At 37.8% G+C, this 15103-nt stretch overlaps 1 protein-coding gene across 1 annotated transcript in view; it reads right to left on the reverse strand.

Annotated features, from left to right (window-relative positions):
- Positions 1–15103, reverse strand: part of ST6GALNAC3 (ST6 N-acetylgalactosaminide alpha-2,6-sialyltransferase 3) — a 613125-nt gene that overhangs the window by 423385 nt on the left and 174637 nt on the right. The window contains 1 exon segment of the mRNA XM_007946507.1: positions 7310–7719. Coding sequence (XP_007944698.1) covers positions 7310–7719 — 410 coding nt within the window.

Raw genomic sequence — 15103 nt, forward strand, 5'->3', positions numbered from 1 at the left:
ATCACACAGTGTTTCACTGCTATTCATAAGGTTTTCCTTGGCCAATTCTTTGAGAAGTGGATGGCCTCTTCCTTCTTCCTAGTCTGTCTCAGTCTGGTATCTCCATTGAAACCCGTCCACCATAGGTAACCCTGCTGGTATTTGAAACACTGGTGGGACAGCCTCCAGCCTCAAAGCAACACACAAGCCACCACAGTACAACAAGCTGACAGACAAGATGACTCCCTTAGCTGTTCCAATACCACTCTGCCCACTTCCTGGCCTTCCTCCTACCTGTTCCAGTCATCCATTCTGGCTCCCACCTACTGTCTGAATGGGGGCTCTCACCTCACTTATCTGTATCCAGCCATCCACCCTGGCTTCCTATTTCCTCAAGAATATAGACTCAAAAATCTTCAACAAAATTCTAGACAATCGTCTCCAACAACATATCTTGACCAAGTGAGATTCATAGCAAGTATGCAAGGACATTTCAACATTAGAAATCCAATCAATGTAATGCATCACATAAGTAAAATAAATAAAAACAATCACATGGTCATATCAATTGATGCAAAAAAGGCAACTGATGAAATCCAACATCCATTCCTGATTTAAAAAAAAAAAAAAAAAACTCAGAAAAACAAGAATAGAAGGAAAATTCCTCAACATAATAAAAAGCATACACACAAAACCAACAGCCAACATTATTCTCAATGAAGAGCAACTGAAACCATGCCCCTTGAGAACAGGAACCAGCCAAGGATGCCCTCTATCTCCATTTCTATTCAACACTACATTGGAAGTACTAACGAGGGCAGTGAGGCAAGAAAGGGAAATCAAAGGCATCAAAATCGGCAAGGAAGAAGTAAAACTAACCCTATTTGCAGACAATATGATCCTCTACATAGAAAAGCCAAAAGACTCAGCAAGTGAACTATTGGAACTTGTTGAAAGATTTACCGTAGAAGCAGGATACAAGATGAACACAGAAAATTTAGGTGGATTCCTCTATACCAGCAAAGAGGTCTCTCAATTAGAAATAAGGAAATTAATACATTTATAACAGCTACCAAAAAGATAAAATACTTGGGAATAAATCTCACTAGGGATACGAAAGACCTGTACATAGAAAACTATAAAACACTATTTCTAGAAACCATAAGAAATCTACATAAATGGAAGAACATACCATGCCCATGGATAGGAAGATTTAACACTGTGAAAATGTGAATACTACCCAAAGCAATCTATACATTCAAAGCAATCCTAACCCAGATGCCATCAACATTCTTTAAAGACATGGAAAAAACCAATCACTAATTTTATATAGAAAGGAAAGAGACTTCGAATAAGCAAAGCACTACTGAAGAAGAACAAGAAAGTAGGAGGTCTCATACTCCCAGAACTCAAAACCTACTACACAGGCACAATTGTTAAAACAACTGTTATTGGCAGAATGAGAGACATATGAACCAGTGGAATAGAATTGAGAGCCCAGAAGTAGATCCATTGACCTACGGTCAGCTGATTTTTGACAAAGAGCTGAAATCCATTAAATGAGGAAGAGATAGTCTCTTTTACAAATGGTGCCAGCAATACTGGATATCATTTGCAGAAAAATGAAACAAGATCCATACTTCACACCATACACAAAAACTAACTCCAGATGGATTAAAAACTTAAATGTCAAAACTAAAACTATAAAATTCATCAAGGAAAAATAGGGGCAAAATTAGGGGCCCTAATTTTTGGCATAAACAGACTATCAAGCATAATCCAGGATATACAAACAGCAGAAGATAAACTAGATTACTGGGACCTTCTGAACATTAAATTCTTATGTGCTTCAGAAGACTTCTCCAAAATAGTAAAAAGAGAACCTACAAAATGAGGAAAATATATTTGGCAATCACATAGAGGACAAAGGACTTCTCTAAAATTTATAGAAAACTCCAACACCTGAACATCAAAAAGACAAACAATCCAATTTAAAAATAGGCAGAAGACACAGACAGACACTTCACCAAAGAAGATATTCAGGCAGCCAGCAAACACATGAAGAAATGGTTGCAATCATTAGCTATTAGAGACAACATCACATCCCAGAGTTAATAGCAAAGTTCAACAAGACAGAAAATAACAAATGCTGGCAAGGATGTGAGAGGTTGGGACTTGTGGAACTACAAAGTGATACAACCACTGTGGAAATTGGTATGGTGATTCCTTACAAAGCTGGAAATAGAAACATCATTTGATCCAGCAATCCCATTACTAGGTATATATTCTAAAGAAGTGACAGGCAGGACACCAAGAGATATACACACAATCATGTTCATCACAGCATTATTCACAATAGCAAAGAAATGGAAACAACCTAAGTGCCATCAACCAAGATATGGATAACTAAACTGTGGTACATACACACAATGAAATATTATGCAACCCTAAAGTATAATGTAGAATCTGCAAAACACCACATAACATGGATGAACTTGGAGGACATTATACTGAGTGAAAAAAGTCAATCACAGAAGTGCAATTACTGTATTAGTCTACTACTGTAGGAAGTCAAAGAAGGGTTTATACATGGAAAAACCTTTCTTTGTAAGTTATAGGGATTGGGGAGGACTGGAGGGAAAATTTCTAGAGAGGTTGGGGGGGGGAATATATATATATATACACATATACACACACATACACACAACAAATATACACATATACAGATACACACACATAGATATGTATATGTGTACATGTATATGTGCACATATATATGTATATGTATAAAATCAAAGGTTATTAGTGGTTACTGGTTACCAGGGGTAGGAGGGAGTGGGAAAGCGGTACCTTTGTTTGAGGGACATTGAGCTTATTCTAATGGTTACGGAATACTTTGGAAAAGGAAAACAATTATGGTGGCACAACATCAAATGTCATAAAAGTCTCTGAGCTGCAAATGTTAAGTTTTTATGTTGGCAAATGTCTTGTTGTGTACGTTTTTACCACAATAAAAGCAGAAAAATAAAGAAAATGCACTTTAATATGTTTGTGAGTTTGCCTAAACTCATCCCAAGAAATTTAGCACTGTGCATACTGCTTCTACTAGCTACACTCCATGTTTCCTCATTGAGGAATCTCTTGAAACAAAGATAAACTCACTTGAAAAAAGGAACAGACGGCTACCTTATATTTGGGGGAGGGATTTTTTAAGAGAGAATTTTTGACAATTTGAAGACGTATAGCAAGCTGAGAAGACTGATTTTTTGGGGGAGGAATTTCATTTAATCATTTCCCTATAATGTATCACTTTAACTACTAGTGACATAATTTTTTTAAAATTCTATAAATTATACATCGTAATGGTGACATGATATCTCCATTATACACTTAATGATGAAAAGGACTACTTGCTAAAGAGTTCCAATAAGTGCAGGGAAACCAACCAAAATAGCTTTACAACAAAAGTAAAATTAGATGGACGTCCCTTCCTCTCTACTCCCTCACCCTTACTGTTGTTGTGTTGTTGTTGTTATTTGCCGTGGAGTCAGGCCCAACTCATAGCGACCCCTCCTTGGGTTTCCGAGGCAGTATCACTACGGAAGTAGATTGCCCCATCTTCCTTCTGAGGAGTGGCTGGTGGGTTTGAACCACCAGCCTTCTGGTTAGCAGTCAAGTGCCTTAGGCACTATGCTACCAGCGCTCCCTCACCCTTACTAGTATAAATACATTAAAAACTTTTGTTGGGATATAACCGAGACATAGTTTTATAAGCATGGCTACAACATGAATGCCAGGTATTACAATGTCTTCTTTAAAGGAGATTAATATTAAATATTTACAGTAGTCATATTTCTGGTTATATTGTTATTCTAAGATTGTTATGTATGTGCTATAGTATAAAGCAGATGAGTAATTACATTAATGTCTTTGGGATCTGTGATTGGCAGCATGGTCGATAGAAGAAAAAGATGTAAGACAGATGAGGTAAAATAGAAACCTGGTCTTGAATTTGAATTGGAAATATCAGTCTAAACTCACAAAGATTTCATCTCTAAAGAGTATAAACAGCATACATTGTTTACAGACTAGTTCTGTCCACTGAAGAGGCAAAGGAACAAAGACTAACAAAGAATCAATGGGTACCCAGAGTGCCAAGATTATAGACCCTTAAATATCTTCTCCTACTATACGAAGTCAAGGTTCATTAGATAAAATATCTGAATCCAGATCTGGCTCAGGATATATACAAGAGCCAGAAACATCTTATAATACCAAGAAACAAAGAAACTATCAGACTACTGAGGGCATATCAAAGGACTCAAAAGTCAATTTGAAGGGATTCCCACAGGCCAAAATAGGATAATTTGAACATCAATAGGGATAATAATGTAATAAATTAAAACAGTTCAAATATGTTTCAAATTTAAGTTACCGTGACAATAATAATAATAATAATAATAATAATAAACTTACTGGTCACCTTTAAAGGATGCTAGGGAATCAATTCATGAAAACTTGTTTAAAAAGAAAGGATCAGCACTGTATTATCCCTCATGGTAAACAGATGGTTAACAAGGGTACGTTTCATTTTAGGAAGTATTTCAGCTAATAAATAACAAGAAAATGATAAAATATCACCATTTTGCAACCTATGATGTCTTCTTGGATCTAGTGCTCTAAACCAAAACCAAATTCACTGCCATCAAGTTGATTCTGACTCCTAACAACCCCCATTGGGTTTACAAGGCTGTAAATCTTTATGAAAGCTGACTGCCTCCTCTTTCTTCCGAGGAGCCTTATCTTTTACAAATATATGCTGACATATTTACAGATGAGATGACATGATGTCTGTAATTTGCTTCAAAATAATTGAAGGGAAAGGAGAAAGTGGTCAGGAAATGAAACAGGAGTAGTTAATGACCACTCAAGATGAGTGACAGATACACAGAGATTCGTTATACCATTATTCTCTATCCTTTATACATTTGAGATTTTTCTTTACAAAAAGTTGAAAAATAGTCGTTTGAAATTTGGCAATGAATGTCAGATCACTATAGAAAATCCTTAGACAGTAAAGTCTGTACACCTAAAGTAAGGATATAGATTTAAACCACAGTAGAAATAGAAGCCTTTGAGGTCATGTTGGTCAACCTTTGTGAGTCAATAAAACTCTACTTACACTATCCAATTCCACCAATTTTTAAAATACTAGCACAGTCATCTCTTGTCTGGTTGCAATACTCAGTGAAGCAACAGATTATACCACAATTAGAAAGGAAGACAGTGCAGACGACAGCAAGAAAGCATCATAGCAAAATACATAAAATTATTTTGGTTTAATTTTTTCCTAATTTTATTTTGGTGACTGTACCCATTGAATAAAGAACTGTCGTAGTATAATAGTTAAGCACTCAGCTGCTAACTGAAAGTAAGATGGTTCAAATCCACCAGAACTCTGTGAGAGAAAAGACCCGGCAATCTGCTCCCATAAACATTACAGCCTAGTAAACCTATGGGGAAGTTCTACTCAGTCACATGAGTAGGTATAAATTGGAACTGACTCAAAAGCACACAACAACAAAAACAACCCATTGAATGATATCAGCCAATTAATTCTAAAAAGCAAGCTTTTTTATCCCCAATATACAAATAACTTTCCTCATCACAGACAATAGGAAAATGATCCTCCCCCAAAGCTATTCTTTCCCAGTTCTTATTGAACAAACCACACATTTGAGACAGTGTCTCACTGTAAACTCATAGCAATGGCCAAACACATAGAACAAACGGGAGGCGAAGTTCTTTTCTGATAGCCCGAAAAGATGCTAGGGCTTATGGTTATGACTTGGGGGTACCCTGGGGGCTAACTATGACTAATGAAAAAACAAATCTATCTAATTGCATTGCTCTAGGCTAGTGAGAAACGAGAAATTTGCAAAGCCCCTTGAGAACTGTCATATTTACATAGGATGGTGCTACATAGAGAGCATTTCTTTGGAGCACCATACCTACTCCTTTTATCTCACTGCTTATGCCCTATTGATTCTAATCTAACCTTTGGGATTCTTCTTGCTAACTCTAACAGTAGAATAGTAGAAATGGCTATTTCTATCTTGCATTTCACATGAAGATGTACATTGTTGATGCTCAAAAGAAGAAAATGCTAAATTCAAATTAGTCCAAGATGACAATAGGAGAGTCTGTCCACATAAGATTTTTAAATAATTATCAGCATTAAAATTATATCAGCGATATCAGGAGCTGTGCCCCCCCCAAACACACAGCCAATCATACATCCCAGTTTAGATTAGATTTAATATTAAATAGTTAAAGACATATATTCTGAGAAAATCAGGGTGTTAATATGGGAATTACAGCCAATGCTCAATTTACCCATGGTATTGCACAGATAAGCATAATTTAATACTTTAGTCATTGGTTTCAATATGTCCCTCTAGCAATTCTTTATCAGAGCTAGATATATTAACTAACATTGACTGATTTTTAATTCCACTCCTCCCCCTCATCCTGCTTGCTTTCTTAAAGAGGAAGAAAAAAAAATTGGTAGGAAATAGAGTTAAAGGGATATGAAGGGGATGAAAAGAGAGGAGGGAGGAGAAGTAGGGGAAGGGGAAGAATAAGGCAAGCAGCTCGGAAGAAAAGGAGCTTACAAAATGCTGCAGAAGAAATAGATGCAGTGAAAAAATGCAAACCAGTGTTTGGATAATTGCATAAATAGTATTTTTACTTTGTTTCTCTTCAAGAATCCAACTATTAAAGATTTTAAGTGAGGTATTGTTTTAATATGGTATTCTGCTTAATATTTTAGAAAACAAGTTATGGTGCTCAAGATCACAGGGCCTATTTGCATGTGAGTAACTATGCAACCTTATTAGGGAACCTTTAGGCTGTTCTGTTTGTGGCCTCAGGTAAAATTAAACCACAATTTCCCAAGGAGTTTAGGTCATGCATCATCCTAAAGTTCTGTTACATTTCTGTGTTTTGAAACAGTAACATATAGGATTCCTTTTTCAACTAAAATCCAATTCAATCAATACCAAACTAAGCTAAATAAGAAAAGATCTAAAGATATCTTGGGGAAGCAGCCAGCGTTTTTGAAGCATCAATCCTATCAAAAGAGAAAGAGAACAGAAGGTAGCGTAGGTGGACTAAATGAGGCCTAGCTGCTGCCTCATCAAGTAATCAAAAGAGTCAAAAACATATAGCAATCAATTTGAAAAGTTACCCTGTTCATTTGATAGCTGGCAAAAGGAGTCCACAATGATTTAGCATAAAAGACAAGAAGGTTGCTTCAAAGAGGACTTACCTGTCTTTCCCAGTTTCCTTCTTAAAAACTCCGTCACAGTAGCTCATGCGCTTCTCTGTGGTCACATAAATTTGAGCATTTGGATAGATGTCAACTGTCTTTTTCAACATATTGTAAACAATGCCATTGCCATCTTTCCTCATATTACGGAAAGGGCCCCAAATAACATAAATAGTAGTGTTTGCTTCCTTGAAAAAATAATCAGGGTTTTTTAGCAAAAGGGGAACACTGGTATGGGACACAATGCGAATCATTGTCATGTGCCCAACATCTTCTTCATAGCCCTTGGTGGGAGCGTTGTTCATTCTCCAAATGCAGGAAGAGCGATCTATCTCATTCCCTACTTTCTGGCCAACCATCTGACCCGAGTTTGACACTATGGCACAAAGGTCACAGTCCAGTTGCAAAGGCTGAAAAACAGAAAGAGAAAGAAGGCAAGGGGAGAAATATGTAAATTAGTACGTTCCAGCTATTCAATCAAAGGAGCTATGATGGTGCAGAGGTTAAGGGGCTTGGCTGCTAGCTAAAAGGTCAGCAGTGTGAACCCACCAGCTGCTCTGTGAGAAACTTGTTTCTATAAAGAGTTACAGCTTTGGAAACCATATGGAGCAGTTTGACTCTGTCCTATAGGATTGCTGAGTCAGCATCAACTCAACAGCAGTGTGCTTTATTCAAACACGTTTTTACAGAAAAAAAAAAAAAACTTTAGATATTATATGTAATGCTGAGTATGCAAATAGCTCTGAAAACTATATACAGTCTTACAGTCACTGTCATGGGTTATCAAGCTAGAGGCATGCTTCCATTTAAAAAGTAAATATATATTGTTCAAAATCATTTTAATTTCTATTCTCATTCGTTTAAATCAAATGAAAAATAGTCATTTTTTACTCAAAACTAATTTCAAATGAAAAGAGAAAATATGGATTTTTACCTCTTTCATAAGAACCATGGCTTAAAATGAATAATAGCAAAAGGAACATATACAGGCATAATTTCTCCATTTTACTTATATCTGTGAATGGTTATGCAGTAGTTGATTAAAATATGAAGGCTTCAGCAAATAATGAGGTATCTTTTCAGAATCCAGTACTACTTAAGTCCCAGTCTAGCAAAATATTACAGAGACCCTTTAAAAATTCTCGAGTTACCATATTAACTGGCCTTTGTGCCTATGTTTGATATGGATAGATTTAAAAAAAAAAAAAAAAACCAACCCACTGATGTTGAGTCAATTCTGACTCATAGCAAGGGTGCCCCGTATAGTTTCTAAGTCTATAAATCTTCATGCAAGCAGACTGCCACATCTTTTCCCACAGAGCAGCTGGTGGATTCAAACCACTGACCTTTCAGTTAGAAGCTGAGCACGTAAAAATTTAGCCACCAGGCCTCCTTAGGATAAGGAGGAAAGTCCTGTTTTAAGAACCCAGAGAAGGCAGGTACGTAGACAGTCTCTAGAGCTAGTCTAGTGTACCACCTTCCTTTTAGCAACCAGTGTGGTAATGGAGATCCACAGAGGTCAAGCATCAGCTCTCAGTACCTGCAGATGATACTGTTGTGGTAGTATACTCAAATCTAGATCTTCTAACTCTAAGGCCACTGCTCATGCCACTAATCCCTGCTTTCTCTCTTCCTAAGCAAACCAAATAAATTGCTTTTGCTCCTTGCCTCCCACATGAAGAAAAGTCATTCTATCTTCTACAGCAGTGATAAAAGAAGCAATGTGGTTTGTTGATATACATCTTTCTCATCTCCCTTCTGAGAGTCTGCATTTTTATATAATATTTGATCCTGGATTTTTGTTGTACTTATTGGTTAGTGGTCCCTCTCATAGCAGGTACTGTCATTTTACTTTTTGTGTTGTGCTTTAATTTATTGTTCAGTGATACCTATTCACCAGCCAGTAAATTCTCTAAGAGCAATGTCTGTCTTCTTGATTTTATTCCTATTCCCCAGTAGTGCTTGGCATAGTGGAGGGACTCAATATATAATGGTGAAGTTAGGAGATGAAAGGAATTGAATTACTTATGAGTAGCTTGAGCATTTAACCTAATATTAGGGCAGAAAGTGACTCTTTCAATTCATTTGGAATTGATGACTTAGATGAAGAGAGAAAAGCAACCCAGAAATAACCACTATAAAGCAACTTATAAACAGATGCAATCTAGGTGTCACAATGTAGGTGTAAATTAGGAAGTAAAGGGCCTCAGAAAGGTCATTGAGATACACATCACATACACTTAACAAACCTTCTTTAGTAGTGATAGCTTGTATTCAAAGTAGTTATTAAAACTGCTATGGGCCAGGCACTATTCTAGGTGTTGGGGACTAAAAAATAAAAACGAAAATCCTGGCCTGGCAGGAAAAGGCAATCAACAAATCAACAGAATATCTAGTATGTTAGATGGTGGTGATAAGGACTAAATAGAGCCAATTAAAGCAGGGAAGGAGGTAGGAATATGTGCGTGTGCTTATGTGTGCATGAGTGGAGTGCTTAGGAAAGGCCTCTCTGAGAAACTGATACTTGAGGAAAGACTTGAATGAAGTGCAAGGGCTGGCAATGTGGACATGGGGGGGTGGTAATTCCTGGCAGAGGAAAAGCAAACAAAGAGCAATGTGGAAAGTGAGCAGGCAATGAGGCCAGAGAGAAGGTAACAAAGCCATCATTTAAGGCCTTTTTACTCTGAGTGAGAGGGGGAGCTGTAAGAGGGTTCTGAGGACAGGGAAGACTGAGGTGATTTATATTTTAACAGTTTTGGGTGCTGTGTCAGTGGAAAACTGATACAGGAGGCAAGGGTAGAAACACGGTGAGGAGACTACTGCCATATTACTGGCAAGTGAGGATGGTGGCTTGGACCTAGTTGAGTAGCAGTAGATGTAGGGAGAAGTTGATGATTCTTGATATATTCTGAAGGTACAGTCTCCTGGATTGGCTGGTGGATTGAATGTGAAACATGAAAGAAGAGAGGAGTCAAAGAGAACTGCAGATTTTTAGTGTTAAGTAATCGGAGGGCTGGAGTTGCCTTTAACTGAAAAGGAGAAGGCATCAGGAGGAGCAAGATCAGGAGTTCTTTTCCAGACCTATTAAATTTGAGAAGGAGCTCTGGTAGCTTAGTGCCTAAGGCACCTGACTGCTAACCAGAAGGCTGACGGTTCAAACCCACCAGCCACTCCTTGGAAGGAAGGTTGGGCAATCTACTTCCGTAGTGATACCACCTCAGAAACCCACAGAGGGGTCACTATGAGTCGGGTCCAACTTGATGGCACATAATAACAACAACAAATAAATTTGAGATGCCTTGAACACACTGCTGCATAGAATTTTATAATGAAATTCCTAATTTGCTTTAAAGCCCCCCCCCCTTTTTATGATTATAGAAGTAACATGAGCTCATTTTTTGGGAATAAAAAGAATAGATAAAAGAATAAAAAATTTTCCACATTCCTACCAATGCAAATACTTTGTTGTATTTTTCTCCTCTTCACATTTTAAACAGGTTGAGAACATGTCACTTATATAATTTGGCAGCCTTCATTTTTGGTTTAAGTAAATATCATTAACCTCTTCTCATGACAATAAATACTCCCTGGATGTATTTTTGTTTTTCTTTATTGTGATTTAGGTGAAAGTTTACAAAGCAAATTCATTTTCCATACAGCAGTTCATACACATTTTTTCTCATGACATTGACTGCAATTCCCCACAATGTAAAAGCTTTTTTCCCACTTCCTCCCCATAGTTAGCTCTTCCTTGTGTCCTTCCCTCCCACGCACTCATGTCACCTGAGCTGTCTCCTTAAGTATACACTGCCCTTCTGTTCTCCCATGATTGATCGCTCCAAGGAGTGTATATACCTGATGGAAATCCCATATGCCTGTCTATTATTTGGCTGGAAGCCACAGGAATGAGTTCAATTCTAGACCTGAAGGGTAGCTAGGAGCCATAGTCTCAGGGGTCTCACCAGGGTCTCTCAGACCAGCAAACCTGGTCTTTTTTATGATTTTGAGTTTTGTTCCACATTGTTCTCCCACTCTATCCAGGATCTCCTACACAGCTCCCCCTCTGAGTGGTTGACAGTGGTAGCTGGGCACCATCTAGTTCTTCTGGTCTCATGCCTAGACATATGTTTAATATTTGTGCAGTACTCCTTTAAATGGTTATTCTATAAGGTACCTATTTGTCTACTTTTGAACATTTAACTATTATCTTATTTTTCTATCATAAAAAGGTACTTCTATGAACAATATTGTATTATGGATGCTAATGGTAATGAATGCTTTTTTGGTAAAGATTAAGTTAATTCAAATTTACTTCTTTGATTCAGTTTTTATTGTGCATTTGCAGTAAAACTGACTGACAAAAAGCCAAAAATACTCCACTTGCAGAGCCAATGATGATCCTCTTATCATCCCTGCCACAGAAAAGCTTCTGAACTAAGGTGGGCAGGAGGTGGTTTGGGTACCAGGTTAAAATAGGTCTGCTCAAGGTTGGTGAGTATATTAGAGCACTTGGAACTAGGGTTTTGTAGGTTGGTTCCACAGTGAAGATTTTACCAGTGGTCAAATGGAGGTACAAAGGGATGCCTCTTGGGATCAGCATTGACCTAAGACTCTTCCCCTCCCATCTACAAGGGTTGGTAAGAAAGAACCAGAGCTTAAAACCAGAACTTCCCAGTTCAGACATGGCTGACACAGCAAAATTGGAACAGACCCAGATTTGTAAAATGTGAGTGTACTGGAATGATAACCGGAATGGGAAAAAGTATAGGTGGAAGCCCTGGAATGGGAGACTTGAAAGAGATGTAGTTAGCACTTTCAGTGGCCTGATTCAGAAAACTGGATTATTGCCAGGACTGTGGAACCCAACACACATTCAAAGTTATACTGTTGGCCACCATCTTTGAGCTGGGCACAATTGTTTCCAACTCTGCCTGGAAGGAGATTTGATTGGTATGCGATGCACATGTAATCCTTGTTTCTATGAGGGAGAGATTAAGTTTCTAGCGGGACATTGATACATAATTTTTCCCCATTTTGGTTATTGTTCCAGTACACCCAAATTTTACAACTTTGAGTCTGATCCGTTTTCACTTTGCTGGTGATGACTGAACCAGGAAGAACTGGTTTGAAGCCCTGGAAAGAACATAATATTCTCCCTGCCAGGCAATTTGCAGCAGGGCCAGACAGCCATTACACTTAACTGAGGCCTCCAAATTCACTTAGATTCGTGCAAATTAATGCCTGATTTAAATCGTGTATGTCACATCGTACATTCCACCTTATCACCAAGATGCATGTGATACAGGGAGGTTACCATGAAGGTACTACTCCAAAAGTTGGGTCCAGCCTCCACATTTAAAGATGAAAGAAAAAGCTTGGATGTGTTCTAAGCTACAAAATACAGCAATTTGCACTGGATTTCCCAGTCATTAGTGTGAATTAGCCAGTTCTGCTATAATAAGGCTTAATTTAACTAATAAGATTCAGCATACTGGTTTCACTTGACAGTTGTAACCTCTGAAAGTGATCAATTAAGACATCACAATCTGTTGCATGACAACATAGTGGGATGCTGCAGCTGTGCAGATTATGAGGTCAGCAGCTGACTAACAACTTGAGGGCAAACACGGAACAACAGCCTCTTGTTTATGTGACAAATATGTACCGTACTTATATGCAAATAAGGCACGTACTCTATTTTTTGCAAACTGTGCAACCCCCTCAAGTATTAGTTTGCTATGCATGCTGTGTTATATGCATGTATGCATTACTTACATGGGTGCATTATTTACAAGAAATATGGTAACTGGGGAGTGTGCTAAGAATGCAATGGCTTTGGGGAAAGATGGTAATTTTAAAGTATCCCCGTCTTTTATTTTGCTTGGCCATACAATCACTATGATCTGAGTCTTCTTGGTCACAATTCTTCCTAACTTTCTGACTTTGTGTATGAGTTAGGAAACATGGCTGAATGCGGTGACTGCTCTATTTACCAATGAGCTTCAGAACCATCTTTAGCACCTAAGCATGATAAGAGTGCATGGCTAGATGATTAAACCTTCCAAATCACAATGGAAAGCTTCAGGTAACATGAAGAGCTTGTTAAAGCCCAAGGGATTCTTTCAGACTTTTGAAGGCACCTTCAAACTGCAGTAAGCCATGATAAAAAGTAAGAAATACCTAGATACAAATGGATGGTTTGACCTAAGAGCTACTCTTATCTAGTTATCTCAGTTTCTTTTATTAGCTTTCCCACTGTATATTTTGATCTCAACTTTCTTTGTTAAAATGTACTGCTGTTTCTTACACTCTTTGATATTATTTGAGTTTGAGGCCTTGCTTGGAAATCTATTCCATATGCTTCCCCTTGTTGGGTTCTGCCTCAGTAAGCAGTTACTCTTTCTTTCTAGATTGAGGCCCCGCATTTCTGAGACTTTTGGTAAGATTTATCTCGTTCTACTTTATCAAGCCCTATCTAATTCTGAACTCTTCTTTTTGGTTGACTTGTCTCTTTTGTTCCTTTTCATTAAAAATAAATCTGACCTCTTCATCCTTGTCTCTTGTGCTCTCAAAACATCATTGAGCCAAATATTTTGGTTGGATTTGGACTGTGTCTATAAACTGGAGAATACCATGGATGTTCAGCTGCCCCTGTCTGGGAAACTATATCCCTGTTAAAGGAAGCCCCAAAATGTCACACTTCCTTTTATTTACAATCTAATATATTGATTACAGTAATAGCGCTATGATTGATTTGTGTAATTTCTCCCTTTGAAAAAGTATACTCACTTTATATCAGTATATTTGGTTATAAACAGCTTGGGGAGAGTTACAAATTTGATGACATCTGTTAAAAACCAAGTCTTTTATTTAGCACCTATTCAGTGCCAAGGAACGCTGGTGGCTAGTGCCTAGGGCATTTGATTGCCAACCAGAAGGCTGGTGGTTCATACCCACCAGCCACTCCTTGGAAGGAGGACTCGGCAATCTGCTTTCATGAGATACCATCTCAGAAACCCAAGGAGGGGTCGCTATGAGTTGGAACCCACTCGACAGCAGGGAGTTTGGTTTTTATTTTGGTATTCAGTGCAAAACACTATCAAGAGTGAAATAATTTTAGAGCTCTAATCAATGCAAATTTGAACCTCACTACACAACTCTGAAGGAGTGTGGGTGAGATATGTGATCATCTAGGGTCAATTCATATGCTATTTAGAAGTTCCAAGGGGTTGCTTTGAAAAACAAGTCATTTCACTGCTAAAATTAATCTTGACATTTTGCCTCCTTACAAGATAGAATAAACTTAATTCTTGGCTGGGGCACAGAGGTAAAAAGGGGGAAAATGGAGAGAGACAAATACCTATATTTACTGATATGCAAGTGATCTAACACTTATTATATACCAGTCATCATATACAACATTTTGTTACATGGTATCATCTAATTCTTAAAATAAATCCTTCAAGTTAGTTTGTTTTGAATTCTCATTACAGAGTTTAAAAAGTTGAGATACACATGCCTAGTGGATACTAGATATCTTTCAGGTTAACATTTGTTATCTTTTATGAAATGTACTCACACCAGGATTATGAAGCGGCAGATATCAAAGAAATATTAACTATGAACTTGCACTATTCCTAATATACACATATGTTGTTGTTATGTGCCATCGAGTCGAACCCGACTCATAGCGACCCCTCCTTGGGTTTTCAAGGCAGTTATCACTATGGAAGTAGATTGTCCCATCTTCCTTCTGAGGAGTGGCTGGTGGGTTTGAACCGCCAGCCTTCTGGC

Source organism: Orycteropus afer, unplaced genomic scaffold (genome assembly GCF_000298275.1).
Source record: "Orycteropus afer afer isolate SDZICR_OR568_19922 unplaced genomic scaffold, OryAfe1.0 scaffold00164, whole genome shotgun sequence".
Taxonomy (NCBI): domain Eukaryota; kingdom Metazoa; phylum Chordata; class Mammalia; order Tubulidentata; family Orycteropodidae; genus Orycteropus; species Orycteropus afer.